Genomic DNA, 12812 nt, shown 5'->3' on the forward strand with positions numbered 1-12812 from the left:
ATCTCACTATCTAAACATGGTAAACAGAATTTTGACTTAAGATAACTAATATATATTTAATGCTTCCAGAAGGTTAACAATTAAGGTATAAGAAAACTATAAACCACACAGATAAAATGGTTCTCTTTTAAAAGGATGTCAGATTCAATGAAAGTCTGGATGAGAATTTGGTGAGGTTGCAGTGGATTCGAGGACAACATGGGCTTAAAATAAACAATTGCTTCCTACCCCACACAAAATTATATCAAAAATCAAAAAAGTGGGAGGCAATAGTTCACTCAAATAGTTCACAGGCAAGTAAATTTCCCTCAGTCTTCATGAAAGTGTGGGATAAAAAAGAGAAGTACAAAACCACAATCAAATGAACATTCTTCCATCATGAACCCTGAGGAAAATGTTCAAAGACACTTTTTTATAAATAAAATTGGAATAACTGTTTTTTTTTTTTCCTTTGACCTTACCTGGCTCGATTATCAACCAAAGCAACCAATAGCTGTAAGGTGTCATTCATCAGGGCTTCTTCTCCTGCCCACACAGACAGGTTAGAGAGTATCTTGTCCAGCAGGTACCCCACCGTCCACTGCCCCCCTTCTGTGTGACGGCCAAAAGCTGCTGACAAAGTCATGCTGATCTGCAGGGTAAAGAAGAATGGATTCATTGAAAGCCAAATTCTAACAATGGATTTAGGTATCTCACCTAACTGATCAGTTTGTAAAACTGCATAATGCTCATGTCAAGTGATGTGATACCTTCAAATATTGACCTCTAAACCAAAATAAAGTAGAATGACTGACACTGCCACACACAGGTATTATTCTCTAATTAGATGGTGCTAAGATCTTGCCATTAAATCAACAAGAAAGACCAAAATTATTTTACTATTACAACTGTGACTGTTTATCGTATGTGTAAGGATTGCAGAGCAGTGACTTCCTACTTTATGGAGTTTTACATCATTGATTTGATTGTTGTTTTACGCCGTACTCAAGAATATTTCACTTATACGACGGCGGCCAGCATTATGGTGGGTGGAAACCAGGCACAGCCCGGGGGAAACCCACGACCATCCGCAGGTTGCTGTCAGACCTTCCCACGTACGGCCGGAGAGGAAGCCAACATGAGCTGGTCTTGAACTCACAGCGACCGCATTGGTGAGAGGCTTCTGGGTCACTACGCTGCGCTAGCGCGCTAACCGACTGAGCCACGGAGGCCCCGTACATCATTGAGGTGGTATTAATAGATACTGTGGGGAGATCGTGAAGAAATTTATAGTAAACTTTGATACGTAAATCGCAAACTGCATTTGAAAATCCATGCATTATGGATGACAACTGTAACCCTGTGAATGGCTGAGGCAATGTTGAGCTAAGGGGTCTTAACATTCTTGGTCTTTGATATGCAAATTTCACCTTGGTCTTTGATACAGACGATTGGCTATTTGTGTACTATGGGTGGCCACTGCAACCCTATGATTGGCCAAAAACTTTATAAACCAAATTGAACACAATCTAACAAATTCCCTGACCAAGGAGAAGAACAAAGTAACTGCTGCTCATTTGTTCTCTCAACACTATGTCGCAGATGTAAATTATAAAAACATTTCTCCTTTAAACCTACAGTAATTCTGTTTTCATCACTTCATATCACCTAGTTATTTATAAATAGACTACATATATACTGTCACAAATAACACAAAGGCAGCAAGCCAATCTGTGCTAACAACCATTTTCAATTTGAGTGTGCCGCCCTCATCATAATCCGTAAGAAGATAAACTCGTCAAATGTTTGGATTTAAACCTGTTTTTTTCTTGCGTACAGCTGACACTTTTACGAACAGCACAGGTGACATAACTGAGTTCCCGATTAGTGAATGTGATGATTTAGACAGCATGCTGAACGAGGAATCATGGCCAACCAATTCCAGAGCGAGATATCATCCTACCTTCAAAACAATCCTCAAAACAGTTTTTTAAGATCAATAGAATTTTCAAAATCTGACAAAATGAGTAACTATGTCGTGAACGAAATTTTAGGTACAACACTAAGGCAGTATTCAAGAGAAATGCATGAGTAAAATAATTTACTCAACTTTTTTAGGCATGTTAGTAGAGACCTTCATAAAAAGTTACCTGACTGTAGTAATTTTCATCTGGTAACAGATAACTGCGGGTCCATCTGCGTAGGAACCACATGGTGGTCTGGCTGACCTGAGGGCTGAGGTAACAGGAGAGCTGAGCATCCACGGCTCTCTTCTCCACCTCACACAGCCGGAATACGGCAGAGATCAACCTGAGGAAAGGGAAATTTGACTTACTTACATATTCATTTTATTGTTGTTTAATGCCACTCTAAAAATCAGATCACTTTAATACAGTCAGTTTTATGGGTAGAGGAAACCGCAGTGCTTGGGGTAAACCCCTGACCTTTGGCAAGTTACTAACAAACTCTGACCTGAGTGATGCACGCAAATGTGTCACCGTGTGGGTGGAAGTTCATCCATCTCTTCATGTTGTAATTTTCAAAGGTCATAGCTTAACCATCAAGAAGGCTGGAAAATCGGTAATTCCATCCAAAGATACTTTTCAATACTAAGAGGCCCTGAAGGGCAACCTGGTGTGGGTAGCTTCAAAATACCTGTAGAGCGCTACTCATTTCAATCGCTGCATTAATGGGAACATTCCGGGGGACACGGTGGTGTAACCAATTTATTGGTCTGCACAATCACACTCCATGTAACCGATGCGTGAATGTTCATTTTGTCAATACCATTTATTTATTTATTTATTTGATTGGTGTTTTACGCCGTACTCAAGAATATTTCACTTATACGACGGCGGCCAGCATTATGGTGGGAGGAAACCGGGCACAGCCCGGGGGGAAACCCACAACCATCCACAGGTTGTTGGCAGACCTTCCCACTTACGGCCGGAGAGGAAGCCAGCATGAGCTGGACTTGAACTCACAGCGACCGCATTGGTGAGAGGCTTCTGGGTCTTTACGCTGCGCTAGCGCGCTAACCGACTGAGCCATGGAGGACCCTTTGTCAATACCAAATTTGGTGGCCCGTTATATATTTGTGTCCCCAAGGCTAGATAAACAGTGAGAAAATGAGAGAGAAATCTGTGTGAAATCAGTGAAATGTGCAAATAATGGATCTGTAAAGATGGTAAAATGCTACTTTCTTTCAGCCCTGTAAAGGATATTACCTCTACACAACTGGTCATTTTTATAATTTCAAAAATCAAATACTACAGATGCAAAAACTGGATCCTAAAACTTACAAATTAAATTTATTCATGAAGACAATTTACAGGTTATGTAGTACTCATCACAAAATGATGAAGAATTATCATGTTTAATATGACTATATGTTTCATAACAGCACAGGTTTACTTCATTCATACTCACCATTATAAACTGAACGTCAAAAAAACACACACAAGAGAAATAACTACATTTTCCTGACAAATCCTGAGTTGGGGGAACTAAACAGCAGAGCTCACCTGACGACAGGGTCTGTTGTCTGGTCGCCCCCAGGAATGCTCTCCACCCGCTCACTGGGCGATGCCAGCACCTTCAGGGTCGTTGTCAGATCCACCTTTGAGGACATGCTGATTGAGTACTCCATGATAGGAGCAGGGATCATGGGAGTCTCCCCCTCAGCTTCCACAGTTAATACATGTGCTAGGCAAGAGGAAAGCGAGGTACGTGGATTGAAGTGGGTATGGTGTGCAGAATTTCAAACGTAATGCTAATCATCTTATAATGTTACCCCCCTAATTATAACCTGCATGGGGTCAAGGTTGGAGTCTGGCAGGGTATAAACATTTTACCTCTTCACTTGAATTTTCTTTCAACCAGTTCTTGTAGAATTACCAGGAAAAGTACCATTTATTTATTTATTTATTTATTTGATTGGTGTTTTACGCCGTACTCAAGAATATTTCACTTATACGACGGCGGCCAGCATTATGGTGGGTGGAAACCCGGCACAGCCCGGGGGAAACCCACAACCATTCGCAGGTTGCTGAGAGACCTTCCCACGTACGTCCGGAGAGGAAGCCAGCATGAGCTGGACTTGAACTCGCAGCGACCACATTGGTGGGAAACGTACCAAGTCAAACACTGTAAAGTATTGTTATCATAGATAAATGTTATGATACATAATAATCCAAGACATTAATCAGAAAAATGATGAATAGCAGTTCATACTGATACCAAATCTTAAAACTTTTACAACTTAGACACTAAGTAACAAATTGAAGTTTTCTTCACATTTAAAATATATCCTAATCCCTCAACCCTTCTGCACATGAAAGAGCCACTTTCAGTGTAGGTTATGTGTCTTTTTAATTTGATGTAAGTGGGAAGGTCTGTCAGCAACCTGCTGATGGTCCTGGATTTCCCCCGAGCTCTGCCTGGTTTCCACTCACCATAATGCTGGCCGCCATTGTATAAGTGAAATATTCTTGAGTATGGCGTAAAACATCAATCAAATAAATAAATAAATTTAAATTTGATTTAGAAAAAAAAAACTGCATTGCTGGGTTTGTCAACTCAAGGCTTCACGAAAAGTATGATTCTATCAGTCTACACAAAATAATGCCTTCAAAATTTCTCGAATAAACGCCTTGTAAACAAGCAAAAAAAAGTTGAAGAATTACAGTATATAAAAATTATGACCAGTAAACATTCTGCACTTGGTCTACATGTACCCGGCCAAAACATAGCATCTCCTGTTGCACTGATTCTTACAGACCATACACACAAACCTGATATAAGCACCAGCCAATGCAGGTCTTCATTCAGAGTGTTGATTATCGTCATGTCCACGTGCTCTTGACCATTGGCCAGTCTGCCATGGTGTTGTTGTAAACGCTGCAACTGACCATGCAGCCGATGGACGCGGTCCTCAAGAAGTCTTCAGGAGTCAAAGGTAAGAGAGAATGTAGGAGTTGAGTCTGAACAGATTGTATCGTTAGATGGTTGATTCTGACTTACCTGTAAGCTTAGGGTTGCTTTGAACAGCAAAACAACTACATTAAACAGCTGACAATGATATAAACAAGACTTCATACCTGGCTAATATTGAGATGGAGTCACAGCCTGCCCAAACTGTCCCACATTACACAGTTGATCATCACTCAAGACTTCATACCTGGCTAATATTGAGACTGAGTGGTCAGTCACAGCCCACTCAAACTGTCCCACATTACCAAGTTGATCATAACTCAAGACTTCACACCTGGCTAATATTGAGACAGAGTGGTCAGTCACAGTCCGCCCAAACTGTCCCACATTACCAAGGTGATCATCACTCAAGACTTCGTACCTGGCTAATATTGAGACAGAGTGCATGGTCACAGTCTGCCCAAACTGTCCCACATTACCAAGTTGATCATCACTCAAGACTTCATACCTGGCTAATATTGAGACAGAGTGGATGGTCACAGTCTGCCCAAACTGTCCCACATTACACAGTTGATCATAACTCAAGACTTCATACCTGGCTAATATTGAGACAGATTGGATGGTCACAGTCTGCCCAAACTGTCCCACATTACACAGTTGATCATAACTCAAGACTTCATACCTGGCTAATATTGAGACAGAGTGCATGGTCACAGTCTGCCCAAACTGTCCCACATTACCAAAGTGATCATCACTCAAGACTTCATACCTGGCTAATATTGAGACAGAGTGGTCAGTCACAGCCCACTCAAACTGTCCCACATTACACAGTTGATCATAACTCAAGACTTCATACCTGGCTAATATTGAGACAGAGTGGTTAGTCACAGCCCACTCAAACTGTCCCACATTACACAGTTGATCATAACTCAAGACTTCATACCTGGCTAATATTGAGATGGAGTCACAGTCTGCCCAAACTGTCCAACATTACACAGTTGATCATCACTCAAGACTTCATACCTGGCTAATATTGAGATGGAGACACAGCCTGCCCAAACTGTCCCACATTACACAGTTGATCATAACTCAAGACTTCATACCTGGCTAATATTGAGACAGAGTGGATGGTCACAGTCTGCCCAAACTGTCCCACATTACACAGTTGATCATAACTCAAGACTTCATACCTGGCTAATATTGAGACAGAGTGGATGGTCACAGTCTGCCCAAACTGTCCCACATTACACAGTTGATCATCACTCAAGACTTCATACCTGGCTAATATTGAGACAGAGTGGTAAGTCACAGCCCACCCAAACTGTCCCACATTACCAAGTTGATCATAACTCAAGACTTCATACCTGGCTAATATTGAGACAGAGTGGTCAGTCACAGCCCACTCAAACTGTCCCACATTACACAGTTGATCATCACTCAAGACTTCATACCTGGCTAATATTGAGACAGAGTGGATGGTCACAGTCTGCCCAAACTGTCCCACATTACACAAGTGATCATCACTCAAGACTTCATACCTGGCTAATATTGAGACAGAGTGGTCAGTCACAGCCCACTCAAACTGTCCCACATTACCAAGTTGATCATCACTCAAGACTTCATACCTGGCTAATATTGAGACAGAGTGCATGGTCACAGTCTGCCCAAACTGTCCCATATTACACAGTTGATCATAACTCAAGACTTCATACCTGGCTAATATTGAGACAGATTGGATGGTCACAGTCTGCCCAAACTGTCCCACATTACACAGTTGATCATCACTCAAGACTTCATACCTGGCTAATATTGAGACAGAGTTATCAGTCACAGCCCACCCAAGCAGTCTCACATTACCATGTTGATCATAACTCAAGACTTCATACCTGGCTAATATTGAGACAGAGTGATCAGTCACAGCCCACCCAAGCAGTCTCACATTACCATGTTGATCATCACTCAAGACTTCATACCTGGCTAATATTGAGACAGAGTGGATGGTCACAGTCTGCCCAAACTGTCCCACATTACACAGTTGATCATAACTCAAGACTTCATACCTGGCTAATATTGAGACAGAGTGGTCAGTCACAGCCCACTCAAACTGTCCCACATTACACAGTTGATCATAAGTCAAGACTTCATACCTGGCTAATATTGAGACAGAGTGGTCAGTCACAGCCCGCCCAAACAGTCCCACACTACACAGTTGATCACTGAACTTTTCTCGATCATCTTCCTCCAGTTCATTAATCTCCTCATCCTCCGCATCAGTACCAGAGGTCAGCTGTAACAGAAAAGCCAAATACCCTGAAGCACTAAGCCTCACAGAGCTACAAGTACAGGGGGTCAGTTCCTATTGCCATGCTTAAAAATTCTATCTTTTGCGAAAATCTACCCTCTCCGAAAAAAAGGGTAAGCCAGTAGGGAACTGGCTTTTTCTTTTTTTCGGAAGAGTCCGATGGGTTATGCATAATGAATCAAGTTTTAATGATAATCTGACATAGTGCTGTTCTGTTCTCCCTGACATCAGACTGTGATAACACAACACAGATCAAAGTTGACCTGTGTCTGATAACCTGCCTCATGTGCCTGATAAACCAACTGAGAAAAGCATTGAAATAGCAAGAACCAACATTTGACAAGACAGCAAAATTGGACTTGTGTACATGTAGTCATAGACTTGTGTTGTTTTAGTAGTCGACTGTCATCCTGGTAAAACATTGTCACTGCCGCTCTGGTTGTACTCTCTATGCTGGACATTTAAGTCTTTTGACATTACATTACAAGGGCCTCCATGGCTCGATTGGTTAGCGCGCTAGTGCAGCGTAATGATCCAGGAGTCTCTCACCAATGCGGTCGATGTGAGTTCAAGTCCAGCTCATGCTGGCTTCCTCTCCGGCCGTATGTGGGAAGGTCTGCCAGCAACCTGCGGATGGTCGTGGGTTTCCCCTGGGCTCTGCCCGGTATCCTCCCACCATAATGCTGGTCGCCGTTGTATAAGTGAAACATTCTTGAGTACGGTAAAACACCAATCAAATAAATAAACTACATTACATCTGTTTACTTGCAAGCTCCCACCTCATTTGCATACCTGATTGCGCACCCCCTCTGGAGCACTGAGATGGCACTGTAGATAGCTGTCAAACATGCTCTTGACACAGGGTGAGGTGAAGTCAGGAGACAGACTGGTGAGGTCTGACAAGAGATGCATCCAGGACTCCAGGATCTTCTCATACGCTTCCATGTAGATTGTATTGTCTCTGTGCATCTGTAATAACATACACAGCACATGCAGCTGATCCTCAGCTTGTACAACTTATCCTCAGCCTGTACCACTGATTCTCAGCTTGTACCACTGATCCTCAGCTTGTACAACTGATTCTCAGCTTGTTCCACTGATCCTCAGCTTGTACCACTGATCCTCAGCTTGTATAACTGATCCTCAGCTTGTTCCACTGATCCTCAGCTTGTACCACTGATCCTCAGCTTGTACAACTGATCCTCAGCTTGTATAACTGATCCTCAGCTTGTACAACTGAACCTCAGCTTGTACAACTGATCCTCTGGTTGTACAACTGAACCTCAGCTTGTACAACTGATCCTCAGCTTGTACAACTGATCCTCAGCTTGTACAACTGATAATAGATGTTTACACTAAATCAACATTCTTAATATACCCAGATGCATCAACAATAATTTTAACACATTCTAGCTTTTCTATATCATTCAATTTTAATTTTCTCTGTACTCTTCATAAATTATCATTTATGCAAATGTATGACTCTATTATCACGCCAGTAAGTGGATTTTGGTCTGTTGGTCTACCAAATAAATAAATTGTAAACAGACTCTTAACTGTACTATGAAATAACGTGAGGTTATTTGACTTGCTGGATAGTTACCAAACCTTCAAGGTTTGGCAAAACTAAACTTGTCCTAGCTATTTTTGCACTGGATAAACATGTATTTGCATAAGCATTCTTTAGCCATGGATAAAGCGTTACCTTGGCATGATCCAAAACCCGAGAAAGTGTCAAACTGACTCCTGGGGTATAACTTTTCCAAAACAATAAAATCACTTCAAAACAATACTACCATCTTTCTCACACAGCAATTCCACAACATTGGCCCCTGACATAAAATACATTTTTAGGACATTTCCCACAGAGGGTCTTAAGAATTGACTTTATCAAGCCCTGATGTTGCAATAACAGGACTGCACTGAAAGAATGGGTTATATTTTCAAACTTTCTTCGTGTGGTCATTTCCATATTTCCAATTCATCAAGTCTCACTTTCAATCTAACACAGTTACCATTTGAAGAAAAAAAAATTTTCCGAGCCTTCATTTCTACCATTACAATGCACCCTCCCATATCCAAGGTCGTTGTTATGACAACTCACAGCTTCCTCCTGTGCTGCATGTCGCCCCAGGGTACAGGTCAACTGGGTCATGTGACGAATGTATGTTTCCATGACCTCTGGGGGCAAGGCCAGCCAGCAGCGGGGAGGGAACATAACCACCAGGTTCTTGCACGCTGTTGAGATTCCCAGGGACTCGTAATCGTGTAGTTCAATGCTGAGAAAAAACAGAACAATTTTGAACAGAGTTCTTATGTCAATTTTTTTTCTTCTAAGGCAAATCAACCGTCAAATAAAACGAGAAGAATCAGAGAACAAAATAAGTCCAAAGTACAGGATTGAGGATAGAGCAGGTACGATTGAACAAGACATTATGATTCATATTTATTTGAATGCAATTTTACACCTTACTCCAGAATATTTCACTTATGCAACGGTGGCCAGCATTCATGGCACTATGGTAGGAGGAAACCGAGGAGCTCGACCAAGAGGAAACATTCCACAGGTTGCTGGCAGACATTCCCACATATGCCTGGAGAGGAGGCCAGGATGAGCTGGCATTATGGTAGGAGGAAACCGAGGAGCTCGACCAGGTGGAAACATTCCATAGGTTGCTGGCAGACATTCCCAAGTATGCCTGGAGAGGAGGCCAGCATGAGCTGGCATTATGGTAGGAGGAAACCGAGGAGCTCGACCAGGAGGAAACATTTCACAGGTTGCCGGCAGACATTCCCACATATGCCTGGAGAGGAGGCCAGCATGAGCTGGACTCACAGCGATTGCAGTGGTAAGAGGCCCCACCCCTACCCTCTTATGTAGAAGTAAGGAGTATTAACACACACAGACACATATACCAGGTAGTTCAGACCTGATCACAGTGTAATATTTACACCCACGAAAATTTAATAAATCCAAAATTTGTCAAATTTGGTAAAAATGAACAAAATCAAGCAAATGGACCTGAAAAATCAACGACATGATAACATTAGTAGTAACACAATGCATACAAAATTTTATCAGCTTTACATAATTTTCTTGAGATTTTTACCCCATGCACCAACTAACTGACACAGCCACAGAAATGAAGATCATTAATGGGCTGGTTAAAAAGGTTGCTACTGTCTACATACCTGGTGAGCATGGTGAGAAAGCTGGTTAGGAAGGTGCCGAGGTACTGTGACTTGGCCGAGTCATCAGCAAACACCGGCCCTGTTAGAGAGGCCAGCTGACTTATACACTGTAAGGAATGGTGAGCCATCTCAGAGTTGTGACGAATCTTCTTGTGGATCTGTGTGCAGGAGGAAAAACAGAGCCTTATTTAATAAGGATTCATGGAATTCAATTTTTTTTTAACACTGTATTTAGTTTGTGACACCTTCTAACATGGGTATCACATGGGTACAAACATAAAGCTTTAAAGTATTTAGTCAATTAGGGGGTTAGTTGATTCATATTGAATGAATAAATGGATGCTTGAGGTTTGACGTTGTACTTAACAATTTTTCAGTAATATGACAATGACCAGTTATTATTGGAGTGTGTACATATAGTCTGTCTTCTTGTGGCAGAGTGAGCCCATGTTGCCAAACTGCTGCCGCTACTGAAGTATCATGCCGAAAACACCAGACATGACACCCCACCCAGTCACATTATACTGACACCAGGCCAGCCAGTTATGTTTCCTTGCTCTAATCTCTGAGTGCTGAGCGCCAAGTGAGGCAGCAACAAGTACTTTCTTAAAAGTCTTTGATATGACTCGACCCGGGTTTGTTTCAGGGTTTCCCGACTTGCAGGCAGACACCTAAGCGGTGTCTACATACTGGGACCGGGAGGGTGGTGGGGGGTATATGCGCATATACGGTGGTTGTTATGTTTCCACTGTCAGTCTGACGAGCTACAGTTTTAGGACAGCATCGTAGCTCGTTGAAAACAACTATTAGGGGAAGAACAGTGGAAAATCGACTAACCCCCAATACAAGCCATGCACCTGATTTCTACAGTGGCCCCGATTTGCATCTGAAGTCACTTTTTTTTAAATCACGAGTGCTGACTGAAAATAAGCACAAACATACATTGTAACTACAAGATTGTGAATCCTTGATTGCCTCTAAATGAAAAATAAGTGTTTTCAACTTTTTCACTCATTTCTCTATCCTTGGCTTGAATACTGAAAATATGTAGTTATCCTAACCATTTCAACCTTTTCAACTGTCTCTGCAATTAACATTTTGAAACATTCTGAGAGAACCATGGGTGTAGAGAAATAATTTGTATAGTTTTATGAAGCTTGCATCTTTAATGACATAAACAAATCATTCTTAGCATCATTTGCATAATTATTAATAACGGTATGTATAAATTCCACCTTAAAAAAGTGCTTTAGTCGTAGAAAAGGTTGACAATTTACAGTATTCATGTGCATGTATCAATGCAAGAAAAATCCAACAGAAGAGAATTTCATTTGATTCATTCACTCATTCGTTCACTTATTCATTCATTCATTCATTCACTCATTCCCTGTTTAAGACTGAGACTGTGTTTTCAATGATTCAATTCATTTATTTTGTTTTATACTTGATTGGAGTTTTGAGCCGTACTACAAAATATTGCACTTCAAAAACAGCAGCCAGTATCATGTCTGCTTAACCCACAACCATCAGCAGGTTGCTGGAAGACAAATCCTGATAGGACAGGAAGCCAGCATGAGCTGGACTTGAACTCACAGCTATTACGAAGGTAAGAAGCTCCTGGGCCATAAGTGCAGCACTAGAGCACTACCAAACCAGTAGGCCCCTCCATGCCTAAAAGACAAAAGCTGACTGAAAACAATCACCCATACTTATACATGTGGAAATGTACACCCACTTCAGACATGTATACCCCAAACAAGAAAGCCACAACAACCCCCATCTCGCATCAGCATTGTGCCCAACCTTGGTGAGACGTCCTACCTGAAAACACAGATGGAGGAGATCTTTATCCAATATTGTGTCCCTCCAAGACTCACAGGGCCTGAGTACGGTGTTTGTGTTGCCTTCAAAACATCCAGCATTTCGTCGGAAGTGTGCAAATGGTTAAAGAAATATATGCTGCATTAGGCCACACCCATTTTCTTTTGCCTTTCACAGAGTGAGCCGATAATTATAAAATGTAAAACTGGAATAAAAACAAAACTGAAATTCCACCATTTTACTTTAGCCACTCTTGATGTTTCCTGTTTTTCAAACCTTTCTAATCATGTTAGTATGTCTTCAACAGGAAAAAATTGCTGGGACCATTTATATTTCCTCACAAATTAGACAATTTTTAAGTTTTCCTCCAACACTTGATAAAGATGTGTGTTGCCCATAAAACAACAACTGGAACTGGTGTGGCCTTAAGCTTTCATTAAAACAAGAACTCTACAGTACGCACTAACTTTGCTTTAAACATCAGGTTTATCACAAATAATGGTATTTCTTGTCAGCAGGTCAGTCTCAATACTGACATACGTATTTAGAGCGCTGCCTCACTGGAATGCCATGCTGAACAAACCAG

General features: G+C 41.5%; 1 protein-coding gene across 1 annotated transcript in view; it reads right to left on the bottom strand.

Annotated features, from left to right (window-relative positions):
• LOC135470274 (exportin-4-like) overlaps positions 1-12812 on the bottom strand; it is a 35083-nt gene that overhangs the window by 15852 nt on the left and 6419 nt on the right. Inside the window, exons 7-15 of the mRNA XM_064749116.1 lie at positions 12227-12339; positions 10406-10563; positions 9318-9492; positions 8006-8182; positions 7059-7198; positions 4773-4921; positions 3504-3684; positions 2130-2289; positions 462-631 (exon numbers count right to left, since the gene is read on the bottom strand). Coding sequence (XP_064605186.1) covers positions 462-631; positions 2130-2289; positions 3504-3684; positions 4773-4921; positions 7059-7198; positions 8006-8182; positions 9318-9492; positions 10406-10563; positions 12227-12339 — 1423 coding nt within the window. The remainder of the gene's footprint in view (positions 1-461; positions 632-2129; positions 2290-3503; positions 3685-4772; positions 4922-7058; positions 7199-8005; positions 8183-9317; positions 9493-10405; positions 10564-12226; positions 12340-12812) is intronic.

This window comes from Liolophura sinensis, chromosome 1 (assembly GCF_032854445.1).
Source record: "Liolophura sinensis isolate JHLJ2023 chromosome 1, CUHK_Ljap_v2, whole genome shotgun sequence".
NCBI classification, from domain to species: Eukaryota; Metazoa; Mollusca; class Polyplacophora; order Chitonida; family Chitonidae; genus Liolophura; species Liolophura sinensis.